Consider the following 15,030-nt stretch of genomic DNA (forward strand, 5'->3'; position numbering starts at 1 on the left):
AGGGAAAGGTGGCTTTGAAACCATATAATAAAATCATCACCTCAAATGAAAGATTTCAGAGGGAAGAAACACAATAGCAACACCAGGTTTAACAAAAAGTAAACCAGAGTAACTAGATTGTAACTTAGTAAAAATAGCCAAGAAAAATTTTGCATCAGAATTCAGACAGGACAACAGTACATCACTATAGAAAAGGTCAGACTACAGTAAGACATCATGATTTCCCAAAGCCAAGAAAATATAAAGCACAGCAATCTCAGGTTTTCTCATAAAGGGAGCTGCAAGTTCATGGGATGGTGAAAGTTCCAAAAGGAACTGAAAGTGTAAGGAACAACACAGAGGCCAAAGGATCTTGGGATCCTACAGTGATGTGGTAGCAGTAAATATTTCTGGTTTCAAGATTTACATGAAGGGAGTAAGAGTTTTACAATAAATCCTTCAATACTGATCATAGCAGAAGAGTAAGCACAGAAAAAAAAATGGTTGCTGGAATCAAAATTGTATGCATCTATTTTTGGACAGAGGATATTTTCAATCCCATCTCTTAATTGGTAAGAAGTACCAATTACAAGGAAAAAAACAAAACAGAAGTCAGAGTAAAATAGAGTGTTGCCTTTAACATGGTATTTGTACAAAAGGAATTATTAACAGCTCACAGGTATGTGCCCAAGTTAGATTTAAGGCTTTGCTTGTACAGGAATTCAGCAATACAGCATTATCCCACTTGGCAAAGCAGTGTCTTGTATTCACAGTAGGCTAATGAAGAAACACAGCAGAGCAAGAAAAAAAACTCACAAAGTATAAAATCTAATCAGTATCAAGTTTGACATTTAATGCCGTCGCTCATTACCTGGATTTCTAATTCAGCAATGTGCTGCTGGAGTTCTGCCACAGCTGCAATGCGGTCTGCCTCACGGAGCCGTACTGCCATCACTTCTTCTTTACTCTGAAAAGTCACAAAGGGGAGAGAACTAGTACCACTTTGAGCTGATCAAAGACTGTGCACTGCTTTTACTCAAAATCCTGAGAAAACAGACTGCTCTGCAAACTGCCACTATTCTAAAGAACTTAAATTTAATTTTAACCCATAGGAGGAGTATGCAATAATCTAATAATCTAAAGTACATTAATTTAAAAAAATAATCTGTGCAGATATGAAAACTTGCTGTTATCAGTTTCAAGGTGCAGAAAACAACTGTCTTATTTCCCAGAAATATTATACTGTAAATTAAGCAAAAGAATCAACATTATAAAAGAAACCAGTTCATGCTTTAATTTTGGATTTTCGTATAGAGAAACAGCAAAGCTACACAAGACTTACTTATTTAATCATTTCCTTTGTCCTAAAAAATAAATTAAATACAAAAGCAAATGTATTTTCAACCTCATTTAGTCTAGCTATCTTAGTCACAGTAAGTAACAAAGACATTTTAGAATAAAATACTAATGCACGTAACCTACAATCGGCCTCCCACTGTAAGCTTAACCTACTAGTCTGTCTATAAATTATAGGTAATTTGAGTTCGAAAAAGAGAGAAAAAAAATGTCCAGTTTCATGAGGCAAGTCCTCAAGACTTCAGAGATAAAACAATATTATATTATCAGCAGCCTGGTACAACCATGGAGAGAAAGCAGCGTTAGATAATTAGTGAGCAATACTAATTATAATATAATAACACCTACTTTTATATCAGACTGGTGTAACTAAACTGTATTTACTGCAAATCAGTTCCAGTACTTCAGTTATTTTAATGTGTGCTTCAAACAAACAGTACTCAATCACCCTTCATTAGACAGTACAGTTAAAATAAAATCAAACATATCAAAGCTTATCCATAGGAGCTACTTCTAAACATGCTACTTGTTTGGTTTTGGTTCCTTTTTTAAATACTCCTGTAATGGATGTATATAATCTACAGGACCCAATTAACTGCATTTGTAATCAGTGGAGCCCATTTCAGAGAAATCTATCATGTGCTAGACAAAGTTTAGCCATTCTTGCTAAATTCTGTTGCATGATTGCTTAAATAAAGCCAAACCGACAAGTCCACAGGATTGCATGTATTTAACTGAAAGCTGAAGGAAAGACTGGCTTGGTTTGACTTTGGCATCAGAGATGAGTCAATAGTGCTGCTCTAGATGGCACTGATGCTTTATCTCTGAAACAGCATGTTCTCAGTAATTACCACAGAAGTTGATATGGTAGGAAAGACAAGATTGGGTAGGGGCACAAACCTTAAATTATAAATTCTTTAGCACAACTGATTAGAAAGATCAGTGGTGAGTTTCAAGAAAAAATTTGAAACTGAGTCCTTGCTGTAGAAGCAGTAGTCAGATAAAAGGATAAACAACAATACACACCTATGGCAAAAACAGTTGCCATACAGGTATGAGATGCAACTGGCTACACAAAATTTAATTTCTGCTTAAGCATTTCAAGATATCTTTTAAAAGAAAAATACAAGCTCCTGAAATAACATACCATTTTATTATGCATATATTTGGAGTTGAAAATCTAAATATATACTTTTTGAGACAGTAGAAATATTGCTACCTAGCCAAGACAAAAATAAAACTAGAGCATGCTTTCAAACAACTTGAAAAAACAGAAGAAAAAAATTAATCCAACATCAGCTAATAGAAATCAGGAACAACTGTTCTTGGTTTTGATATATAATCAAATACTACTTGTAAACTGTAAAAATTAGCTGCAAAACAAGTTTCAGGATCTAATGTTAGGATATGTCAGTGAAGATACTTCACTGGCTATTCACCATAGGTACTTTCAGAATTTCACAGTATCTCTAAAGAGTATGACTGGTGCTCTATTACTGTCACACTTTTCTCTAGCTCATACTAGAACACTGTTCTACAATGTATTATCCCATTGAGATACTTATGTGTACTAATTCATTAATCAGGTTAATATTGCTCTTTACATAGTCGACATAAAAAGAATATTGATTACACAGTCTCAATCCTCAGTCTCTTAAGGATTAATGAGCACCTTCAGTATCAAAAACTAATCAAAGTAAGTTATGGGTTATATGAAAAAGGCATCACCAAGATTATGATTATAAAAAAAACCAGTAAAATTAATCTCACATAAAAATTGAAAATCTCTTTCAAAAAAATAGTACTTAGGAAACCAGAGGTTATGGCAAACAAGAAAGTCAGTAGAAGCAATTTCTTCTAGTTAAGATTCAGTGTCTTTTTTCCTAAAAGCTTGTGATGGGGTTTGATGAGTCAGCAGAAGTTACTTCTTTACTGCACTGTACATTCAAGTTCCACTAGAAACAAATGGAACTGGCAAAACAGTAAGAAAAATGAAAACCTGTTGCTGAGGAGTCTTTTTATATTATACACAGACACTTTTCTGAATAGAACCATGCTCTAAAGTAAATGTTTATCCTCATGGGACCACAAATAAGCAGCTCTGTCAAAACCTCAAGTGGTTTTTGTGAGATAGTAAATTCAAAATGATATTGTCAAATTCAGTAAAAAGAATTTTGGTTTTACGATTTATGCTTCTCAGTTAAGACACAATTTTATCCAATAATGGCAGACAAGACTAAAATATACATATATTAGCACACAAATATTCTTTTCAGGATGTCATTTACCTTGCATTCAATCTCTGCCTGTCTACGTTTTGCTTCATTCAACTGAGCCAGGAGTCCTTTGTTCTGTGCAGAAAGATATTGCACCTTCTCCTGTAGGTTGGTAACCTCCTGCTCTGCCCTTCGTAAGTGATTACTGTTGATCTGATTCTGAAATGTATGGCCAAAAAAAGGAAATAAAATACATGTTAAGGAAAGGATATTAATCTAACTCCCTGAAGTCTGACAAAAGAGACTTAGAGATGATTTACCATAAAAAACTTTCGATGACAAAGCATTCAGCATTTTCCAAGGGTAATCAGAAGAGACTGCATAACATTTTTTTTATCACTATGGTATTCAAATTGTTCTTAAACAGATGACTCATTGTAAGAACATTATTGCAAAGCTCCACCACACTCCAGTAGATCTCTTTTTTTTCCCAATTTGTTGCCTAGGAAAGGCAGATTTTGTGAACTTGTATCCCCACTACACTATGCATCCAGGAAAGATCAGGTATGTCAGAAATACTGACATTGCACATTTCCCTGCCCAGTGAATTCCTGAAAGCAATGTGGCACCTTAGTTGAGATCAGTGCACAAGTACAAGTCACAGCATTTGTACCTGAAGCTGTGCACACCGTACCAGGAAAAGGGCAATTTTGTCAGATGACAGCTGAAGAGCCTGAGCACATACAAAGACTCCATGTGTAACACTGAAGTGAGAGGTACCTAAGTATACGTGAGCCAAACAGCAGGATCTCTCCGCCCCCTACTGACCAAAACAATATTGACACGACAGTGAAAATGTTAAAAGGTAAGGCAAGAGGAAACTCGTTCAGTTGGTATAGACGAAGTGGTGCCTCTGTCAGAAAGAAGCCTTCATATGCCTTGCAGTTGGTTCATCTGTCTTCAGTAGCAGGTCCTTACATGCTCTCCTAGTTTTTTGAATTGCTGAACCTTTTCAAGTAAAGCTGTTGTTTGTTTAGTTTTGTGGATGCATAGATCTCTTTCAAAAAGTAACTTTTAGCAGGTATTTCATGGGAAGATTTCTTAGAAGCCTCATACAAATCCTTCTGAATCATCAGCACATTGTGCTTATTAACTTGAGTGAAAGTTTACTAATACAATGTGAACTCACCACATTGCATTTTCATTTCAGGTGCTTAGCAACTTAATCTCTACTTACACAAAAAGAATCTCAGCATTCAAGGTATGAGTGTCTTTTCTGCACAAACCTCAGCAGGCGTCACCCATGCTTTTCTAAATCTGGCACATTAAAGGCAAACCTTGGGCTAAAAACCCCTGACCAATACACAGCTGCTTTGCTGAATCTCCAGCTTAGTAACCAGATTCATGACCTCAGCAGAAAAACAACTACCAATGTCATCAAAAGAAAGCACACACTGCCAGCTAAACATTACTATGATCAGAATTGCCAATCAGATTTGTGAAATTTAAAGCACCTTAAACATACTTTTTTTGTTATTACACCTGTTAAGATGCACACATATCCAGTGTCTAACAACTAACCCAAATCAGAAACTCAAGAAGCATAGTCCTGGAAAAGATTGAAGAGGAGACATTAAAGTTGGATTGTATGCACTAGATTCTCCCATCCCCATCTAACAGAAGTAAAAACGTACCCCATTTTGGAGCTGAGGTCCTGCCTGTAGATAGTGAAGATCATCAGCAGGTATCTACCATGTAACAGCAAACTGCAAGCATCCAGCTCAATCCACACATCCCAGTGTTCAATAACATACCTGTGTCTCCACCTCCATCATTCTTTGCTTGGTCTCTTTCAGCTCAGCCTGGGTTTCTGCTTCTCTCAAGCGCACTGTCATCAGCTCATCCTGGAGCTCATTCACTGCATTTTTTTTGGGAGGATCTTTCCATCTTCCAGTGGTACGAGCTAGGTGACGCTAGAAAAACAGCATGGTTTTGCTGGCAATGCCTGATCATTCCTGGTGTTTCCTTACTTCATCTAAGATCTCAGTTATATGAAGACAAATAGCTAGAGTTCCCCTGTTGATCCTAAAAGCTAGAAACCCATGGAAACTCACTGGTTTTACGAACAGACAATCAAAAAACTGAACACATTCATTCCCAACTACATCAAGTCAGTGAATTGCAAGTATATCCTGAGACTTTTGTCTATTTCTAGCCCTTTTTAACATGCAGCAAAGTAGGAGTACTGATCAGGTATTTCCCTCCTAACATTACAGTTAGCTGGTAGCACAGGCCCTCTGCCATCTATAACAACTAGGCATCAATTTCTAACATATTTTTGAAGTTAAGTTTCTTGTGACAGCTGAATTTAAGGATTTTCCCACCTCAGCAGTTTGATCCATAATCACTACTTGATCTCAGTATCTCAAAATTTTATAGTCTTATGCTTTATCATTGAAAACAAAAATTCATTAAAATTGTAGTGCAACCCATACCTGCCAGTGTTCCTCCAAATCTTTGACTTGCTGCCTTAGTTCTTTGAGACCCATCAAAGATTCTGCTTCTCTTAATTTTACTGCAATCAGTTCTTCTTGTAGTCTGGCAACATTTTCCTCATCAGGAAGGGAACTGTTCCTCTGCAACAAGGACCATCCTCTTAAATATGTATTTGAATAAAATGTGCTTAGTGAAACCCAGTCCAAGAACATAGACGTGCAAAAATAACTAAGAGAACTTTAAGTACACATCCTCTGCAAAATAAAAACCATCAAACAATCTAAGCTTCTGGATATTGTGTGTATATATAGCTTCCAACTGCTAACTACAAAAAAAAAATATTATAAGGTAGTAGCTCTAAGTATTCTTACGTCAAATTTCCCTGAATGTTATCTCTAACAAAATGTTACACTTACAATATTTGAACACACTATCAAAATATGGAGAGTAATCTGGAAGGTTTTGATTTAGTTGATAAAAAGTAAAGCAACAATGAACTGAAATTACACCTTAAAGCTATAACTTTTATTTAAGTTTACAGGAAAAATAATAAATGGAAATTCATTTTTTAGGAAGTAGGTCATCAGACTTTGTAAAGGAGAACAGATATGCTGACAAAGGAACCATCTGTTAATATTTATAAACAACAACCAGTCAAGAAGTCTTAGAGATGAACAGTGCAAGACACATGAGGAAAAAGCAGAAAGGTGAGAGAAGGCTAAACAGAAAACGTGAAAACACCAGGAAAAGCATAACAGAGACGAAATCCTAATCATGGAAATGTGGGAGAAAAACAAGAGGGGAAGAAAATGGACAGGCTGTCTACAATCTCCCTACAACAAATCACTGGTCACCAAATATTCAAAGCTGAACTGTTCTTCATCACTTTATTTCCCTGTAGTTGTTTTCAGCAAAATGAAGTGGTTTTGCAGATGTATGATACTGTCACAGTTGTCAGGTTTTCTTGAGAGTTGAGTAAAGCACCTGATTAACATGAACAGAAACACAGCACAGCAGCCATTGGTTAGCATTCCGTGGGAATTTTGGGATCTGAGTATTGGTAAATACAGGAAATGAGAGGGTTTGTTTCTGAATGCTCATGGCACTGTCTCTGTGGCCCTGCAAGTCTCAGGTTATTCAGCAGAAGCTCCCCAGATTACACTACTCATCACTACCAGCAGTAAAGAGCTCTACTGGAGGAGTTTGAGGGACTTCAGCCACTTTCTCATGTGCATAAGTTCATTATGACACACTGAAATATTACTGAATGTCTGAGTTTGTCTCGTGCACTGGAACTAATTCCAGTTTTTTTTCACAGATAAGTTTTCATTGTATGCTGTTTCCATGCTGATCAAGATTAAGTAGTCTCCTGAATTTTGAAAAATAGTTTATATCCTGAATTCTTACCAATGGTCTATTGTTAAGAAGTAAAAACTACCACACTACTAATACTAAGCCCATCAGACAACTGAAAAAAAAAAAAAAAATCTTGACTCCAGTGGGTTAATCTAATTAGCTAGTAAGTTCTAGTCAAAGCCTGGGTATATAGCTAATTAAAACTTCCTAAGGAAACTAATTCCAAAGTCAATACAACAGGATCTGAAAAGCATGCTTTATCAGGTCAGTTACTGTTTTTTTGGGTTTTTTTAATCTTGCAGTTAAACTTTGCTTCAAAGAAAGGTAAATGTTTGACAGTAGCTTTGAGTACAGCTTGAACTCTGGCATCAATAAGTTACAAGCTAGCATGGCACCCAAAAAGCAGTAGAGATTCTGATACTGACCAGTGAAGGGATAAGGGATTTTTCCCTGCCCATAATGGCAATGGTAATATTGAACCCATTCTTCTTCCCCTTCCAAAATATTTAGTTTCACATCATCTCAATGCTCACTCTAAGCCCACTGCTCTTGTTGCAGGATATCATTTTGAAACGATTGATGTTTCCTGTCAGGACTTCACCAGAATCCAAATTTTCCACTATAGCAGGCTTCAGGAATAGAAGAAAAGTGATCAGTTATTCACAAACCTTTCCCAGCACAAGCAGACCTTAGTTTTATTGTCGTATTTTCAGGTTTGAAAAGCGTCTTGCAGTCACAGAAGCATAGAAGAGAAGGTTCTAGAGCACAGTTCTGCTTGTTAGGAATGACAGGGACCTATAGTTCATTTCTAGTGCTGTTCTGTATAGAGGTCCTGGTTTGATTTACCTTTTCCATCTCTAGAACTTTATCTTGCATCTCCTTCAGGGCACAATGGGATTCTGCTTCACTCAGCCTGGCTTGGACCAGCTCTTTTTCCAGCTGTAGCACAAAGTCTTCACTGTATCGTGAACTGCATTTATGCTACAAAGTTTGCAGAAATATGTTTAGTATGAAGTACAGATTGTTTGAAAGGGGTTTTATATACCAGACTTGGTGGGACAAGTACATTCAAATGTTTAATATCAGGAGTACCAGCATAAGTGCTTACCATATACAAGTCATTAATGTCAATCCAGACTGCTAACAAACACATCCCTATGTATCCCATCTCTCAAACAACTGCACCTCCACACAGCCAAATGTGTCTGACAAAACTGACACCCCTACCAGTACTGACAAGCAGCAACTCACACTTTTCTCTCATTGTCAACCAAATTGAGAGATTCTCAAACGATCTGTGATTATTTTGTGAACTGCAGAAAAAGATGTTTGGGAAAGACTAACTAATTACAAGGTTAGTACAAGTATCACTCAATCCTTGTTCACTTGAACTCCAATTCAACAGAATCCTTCCATAATCTTGGCTTTAAAATAAAACTACATATGCTTCAATGCACAATGACTTTGGTTTGCCCTTTTCTTCACTCCAGCTCTTGGGTCTCATTTGCTCACACACTATATATTCCTTCTGAGATTCAGATACATCCAACTGAAGCACTTCTATTTAAAAGACTCTCTTAACCTTCCCTCCCAATCAATAGTTAAAAAATACATTTTATTTCTTTCCTGGGTCACTTTAAAATGACTTGTCAGTTTAAGAGATTGTCAAACTTACTTGATAGGCAACACCAACCTAAATCAGCCTTTAAATTTCTGACTGAAGAAAAAAGTGGGTGTTGAAATCCTCAAAGCATAGTTGTTTAGTTACTGTGTTTACATAGCTACCCTGAAAATTACATTTAGAGGAAAATCATATATTTTTGGTGTCATTAATTACATTGTGAAATATAAGTACTATTCCTGGATTCATAGATTCACTTTTAATTAACAATTCAACTTTTTAAGGATTATTCATTATACTAAAGATACAGCTGTGTCTTACATTATGTTTGCATCAAACAATTTCACCTAAAGTTTCATCGCAGTTTGCATCTAAAAACAGTAAAAAAATGAACAGAAGTCTTTAGTTCCACATGCTTCTGCTAGGGTGTGACACTGACTTTTTATGTATAAATAAAGGGCAAACAGGACAAAACAAGGATTTAAATGTAACTATACAGTCAATGAATGGTTTTTTTGCTTTTATACTTCTACATGCCAGTTACACCTTTTGTCAAGACTTACAGTACAATCCAAATTCAAAACGTACACTCTACTCTTAGTGTTACTATATTTCTTCTATATATGTGCCTACAGGAAGCTGCAATGAGGAGGATATGCACAAAGCATTAAAAGGCAAAGGCAGCCCAGGCAGGCAGTTTTTAGTGTCATTGACACTGCCACTTAAGCACTCTGCATACTGTGTGCACGTGAACACACGTGGAACACAGATACACTATGACCCTTGTACATTAATACTATTTTTTCCCTTCTACAATACTACTTGAATTCACAGCATTTTCAACCCCACACAGTGTTCTTGCCTCAGCAAGCAGTGGAGGCAGACCTGATTTGAGTGTAAGGAGGAGGATGGTGGACAGTGCTGATTCATTTTTACAGTTGCTTCACATCATGTAGCAACACAAGTACCACATGTAACACCATGCAGAGGCAGAGAAGAAGCAACCACTTTACAGGTTCATCCCACAATACACACAGCAACTTAGATGGACTCTACATTTTATGTTCCAGATTTCTGTCTGTGATACACAGGGAATGAGAGCAAATGCAGTGTTCTCCAGGACATTGAGAGAAAACAGAAGATTTGAAGAAGTGAATACATGCTGATTTTGCAATAATGTAAGTGTATTCTATAAAATGTTTATCAAATAATAAATAATGGAGAATGTAAGAAAAGTTATTAATCCAGTTTCAAGTACAAACCATGCCTTCTTTAAATCTGTCTTTAGATTTTGCCTGCCTAAGGAATATCTTAACAGTACTTATTTACTTAGCCACAACAAACTCTAAGTCATGTCTTGATATACAAAAAAACCCAGCCAAGACCAAAACAGATTGAAGAAATCAAGATTCACAAATCAGAAGTTGTGCATTTTGCTACCTAGTAAAACAAAGCACATTTTCAATAATTTGGAATATAAAAGTAACAGTATAATAGTATATAAAAGTTTATATTTAAAACAGCATTTGAAAACTATTAAATTGACTGCAGGAAAAGATCTGCTTTTATATATTTGCCTTAAGCCCTAGAATTTCTGACAAAAGCCACAATGCAAATACAAACTTTCAGGCACCAAACATTTTAACCACAGTAACATTTTCTTGCCTACGTTTAAGTAATATAAAGGACTAAAACTGTAGTTCCACAGCCATTTAATTCTAAAAGAAACAAGTCCTTGCTGGGCTTCATACAACTGGATTTATTTCCACCCAACTTTTCTTGAACATAACCATACCAAATACTATTTTGGCTGATGACAGATGTAATTACACAATGTTTCTCCAGTACACTATACTGGAGAGCACTTAACAGATGATTCAGCAGCTCCCAGCTAACTTTGTTTATCGATTTGAGCACTAACTGTAGTACTTCCCTAAATACAGTATTCTTATTTTCTGCTTTTTTGTTGCAAGTCAGAACACAGTATTAGGAAAGTATACTGTAAAATAAAGTAAAGCCTTTCATAAAGTTGCAATACTCATTTAAAAGCATATATTGCCAATATCAATCACTATATTCTTAATTATTATCAGCCATTTTAGCATGAGCTCCTGAAAAGAAACTATACATCACTATAAATTACCTTGCAAAATGCATATGCTTCCATCTGAATGCTTAGTCAATTAAAATTCTATCTTCACATAATATAGCTGAAGAGCCTATTTAAAATAAGATGTGAACTAATTTTAGCTTGATTAGCCTCCAGTTTATCAGATTCAATTTTAAAGCATTCAGACTGATGAACTGGGTAATCATAGACAATTACAGTGTCACAGGGAAAGACAAGATTTGCATTCAGGAGGTGTTTACATCCAGCAAGAAGCTACCCCTCTCATTTAGAAACACAAGGGGGAAAAGAACAGAGAATAAAACCTTCAGAACATCATTATCAGGAGTAAGTTACAACAGGCTAACTCCTCAAACACCATTGCTCTGAGTATGCCTCAAAAGAAAACTGTATATCATTCAAGTCAGGCAAAACTTCCTCTATGCACTCCTCAATTTACCAGCAGTATGAGGAAGAAGCCACCTCCCTCTTAATCACTTGGTAACACACCATGACTTGCCTTTGGCAAGCTTCCACATTTAAAGAGCAGACAAGCCAAAGAGAGGTTAATATCATTCGTTAGTATAATGATTACCTCTTTAAGTACACTTCACACTTCATAATAAAGTCTTTCTGGTTCAACTAAAAAACTCCCTATAAATAGTTTAGCACAGGAAAAAATAAACTTGTATGTAATTTCGGCTTCTGGTGTTGAGCTTCAATCAAAAGAATACTCCTCTACCCACCTCTGTATTCAGAAGCGCTGCAGGGGACAATTTCTTCAGACACAAATCCAGTAAGTATTTTCAATACTTATCCTTAAGCCATCCAACCTATGCTATCCAATCTCATAGAACAGAGGGCATAAACCCCTGATAATACTCAAATACAAATGAATAACCTTTTTACAAAGGCTATGTTAACCTTCTTAGAGATACTATTGTTTTGATAATTTTTTGCTATCAACAAAACAGTGGGTTTTTTTAATCCCAGTGTTGTTCAGAAGAGGCTGCTGCAAGTATCTTTAGGCAGTTCTTTCCATACATTTCTATTCAGAGATTCATATCCAAACATTACAGTTTTTATCATGCTGAAACAGACAATTCAAGACTGAAAAAGATGTAGATGATAAAATATATACAATAGATGCTGTATCTTTTAAATAAGCACAGAAACTATGCAGTGATTTACAGCTTTACAGTGCAATCATTTTTGCTAACAATAAACAAAGCTGAAATATTTAGAGAAGAAAACATTAAAGCAGATACTCACAAGACAATACTGAAAAGGAGTATTGCCAAGAACAAAGCTACTGGCACTAGCAAGTGGCAAAAAAATTAACCAGTGTACAGTAAAATGCCAAGATTCCGAATAAATCCACGCATTCCCACCAGGTGGCGCCCGAAACGCACGCAGCTGCTCACATTTGTTGCTCCCATTCCCGTGCTTGGAAACAGTTAAAAGCCTGTTCGATTACACGTCTTACTGACGCAGCAGGAGCTCGCAAACGCGCCTCACTTAAACCATTTTAACTCTTTCATCACATTGTCTAATTCTGATGAGTCTCAACGCCACAGTGCTATTCCTTGCACTTCAAAATAAACCAGCACAAATATTATTATTATTAGGCACAAATCTGTCTATAACAAAATGGATTTTCAGTCTCAGTTCCACACACACAGACAACTTCCTACAGCCACGTTCACGTTTAAGTGGAGGAAAACAATGCTGCAAGCACGGAAAGAAGGAAGTGTGCTCATAATTTCATTTCCTCTCCACTCCCGCAGTACTTATCCAGCTGTCTGCACCCACAGCTCCAGCCCAGCCAAATTTACAATCCACAGTTAGCTAAGGTTTGCTCAGGATCAGTTCCCATACCTAGGCAACCTGTCAGGCCTCCCCATCATTGGTACTAGTAAGGTCCCCAGCATAAAGGCAGTAGCTTTAAAAGTTATATTCCCACCAAGTAACAAATAAATAAATACAGTATCTTAGTCTTCTTCTAATAACTTCTGATTGCATGTAGGTCATTAACATGGATGCCTCTAAAAAATATATTCCCAAGGCACGTGTACTATTGCAATCAGATAATGCAGCTGCATAAAACAGCTGGATATCCAAAAGTCTATAAACGCTTTCATTGTATTTCACTTGAAAGATTACAAGGAATCTAAAAATGTTGGAAAGTATTACTAGACCATGCCCATCTTCCTAATCATAATTTCTTCATATTTTTCCCCCTAAAGAAATTCTTCAAGTTCTATAAAAAGCAATATTTCACATGAGAGAGTGATAGTTCATTAATCACTTCTTACAACTATTCTAAAATACATATCTTTTTACACTGACATGCATTAAACATACATAATAAACTAGTTCTAGAATGTTGCATTTAAGTTGTGATTTCTTTTCAGTCTAACAATAAATCTCATCTTTACCTTCCAATATGAGACACAGGTATTTCTAGAGCTCTGGTGGAAGACATGTAAAACAAACTGCCATACTGACATTAAGAAACCTGGTAAGGAGCTGCAATATGCTTAGTTCTAGTAAGTTGTATTTCATACACCTGAAATTCCCAAGACTCCAGACAAGTACTTGGATACCACTTACTTAAAACAATATGAAGACACTCACATCAACACCAGTAGTGCACACTTTATTCAGCAAGTGAAGATGCTAAATGCTTCCCTGTCCCCCCCAAAGAGAAGGTATTGACCACTAAGTGTCTTAGGGAAAGTAACTTCAGTGCTACAGCAACAGTCAGAAGTCTTGAACATGTTACTACCTACAACACAGAGTGCACACAAATACAGCACTATAAAAGGCTACTAAAATTTATTTTCCTGCTCTATATGCCCAAAAACCCACACTTTTTAATCAAGTTTTGTAGTTGCAAAATCAGGGATGATACTCTTCTACTTCAGTAAGTAGTATATTTTAGCATACTCAGAAAAAAACAAACCTGGGTACACAGAAGAAACATTAACATGAAAGAAACTAACTTAAATTATACACTAGGTAAGGGCACTGTGAATCAATCCTCAGATCTGAGTACTCAGGGTGACACAACTTGCAATGACTAGATTCTTAGCATTAAGAGCTATCAGAGGTTGTACGTGTGGTTTTTGTTAGTATTTCTTTTGTGGTGGAAGGGTTTTGAGATGGTTTGTAGGGTTTTTTGCTTGGTGTGTTTCATTGTGAGTATGTTGTTTAGTTTTTTTAATTAACTCACAACTTACACCTATCCAGGGTTATGAATCTCATCTATCGGTAGACCAGAGCAAAATTTTATTTAATCTAATTGGTGTAATTTTAAGAATGCAAATCACAGTGAACAGGGGTTTACAAAGACAGCACAGAGACCATGTCATGTAATGATGAGGAAAAATAAACACATGTGAGGGGAAAAAATGAGATGATGTGCTGCCAGGCTCCTTACCCATTGCTGCTGTTGCTGGAGCTCCCTGATGGTATTCTCAGCTTGCTCCAGCTTAGTATTGGCCTCATCACTCTGCTGTTTGATGGTGGCCAGCTCCCGTTTTATGAGGTAGTTTTCCTCAGCCTCCTGGGCCCTTGTCACTTGTCCCTTAGGACATAATTTATTTTTTTAAGCACTTGATGACAAATCCAAGGAAAAGTGCCTTTCTGATGCTTAGCTGCTTATTTAATCAGATGGGTTTTGCAAACAGCACAGAGTACAATTGGTAGAAATTTTAGGACAAGTAGTACTAAACAGCTGCTTTAGTACTTTATTACAAAGTTCAGCATCCATTTAGCAAGCACAGTTTTGTACTTGTATTCAATAGAATTCCTTTCATGCATTATTACTCAGTTGTACATGCACAGATTGAGGCTCGCACTATTCAATTTCATTGTTAATACGGTGTCATAGGATC

General features: G+C 36.4%; 1 protein-coding gene across 6 annotated transcripts in view; it reads right to left on the reverse strand.

Moving 5' to 3' along the window:
* EVI5 (ecotropic viral integration site 5) overlaps positions 1–15,030 on the reverse strand; it is a 70,778-nt gene that overhangs the window by 27,787 nt on the left and 27,961 nt on the right. For 4 of the 6 annotated variants that reach the window (XM_066555312.1, XM_066555311.1, XM_066555310.1 and 1 more), the window contains 6 exons: positions 14,574–14,720; positions 8,250–8,384; positions 6,047–6,187; positions 5,366–5,524; positions 3,624–3,770; positions 851–946 (listed from right to left, as the gene is read on the reverse strand). In XM_066555312.1, the coding sequence (XP_066411409.1) occupies positions 851–946; positions 3,624–3,770; positions 5,366–5,524; positions 6,047–6,187; positions 8,250–8,384; positions 14,574–14,720 (825 nt within the window). The remainder of the gene's footprint in view (positions 1–850; positions 947–3,623; positions 3,771–5,365; positions 5,525–6,046; positions 6,188–8,249; positions 8,385–14,573; positions 14,721–15,030) is intronic. The other 2 variants (XM_066555314.1, XM_066555313.1) reach the window with 2 other exon arrangements.

The sequence above is a fragment of the Molothrus aeneus genome, chromosome 9 (assembly GCF_037042795.1).
Source record: "Molothrus aeneus isolate 106 chromosome 9, BPBGC_Maene_1.0, whole genome shotgun sequence".
In the NCBI taxonomy this organism is placed as follows: Eukaryota; Metazoa; Chordata; class Aves; order Passeriformes; family Icteridae; genus Molothrus; species Molothrus aeneus.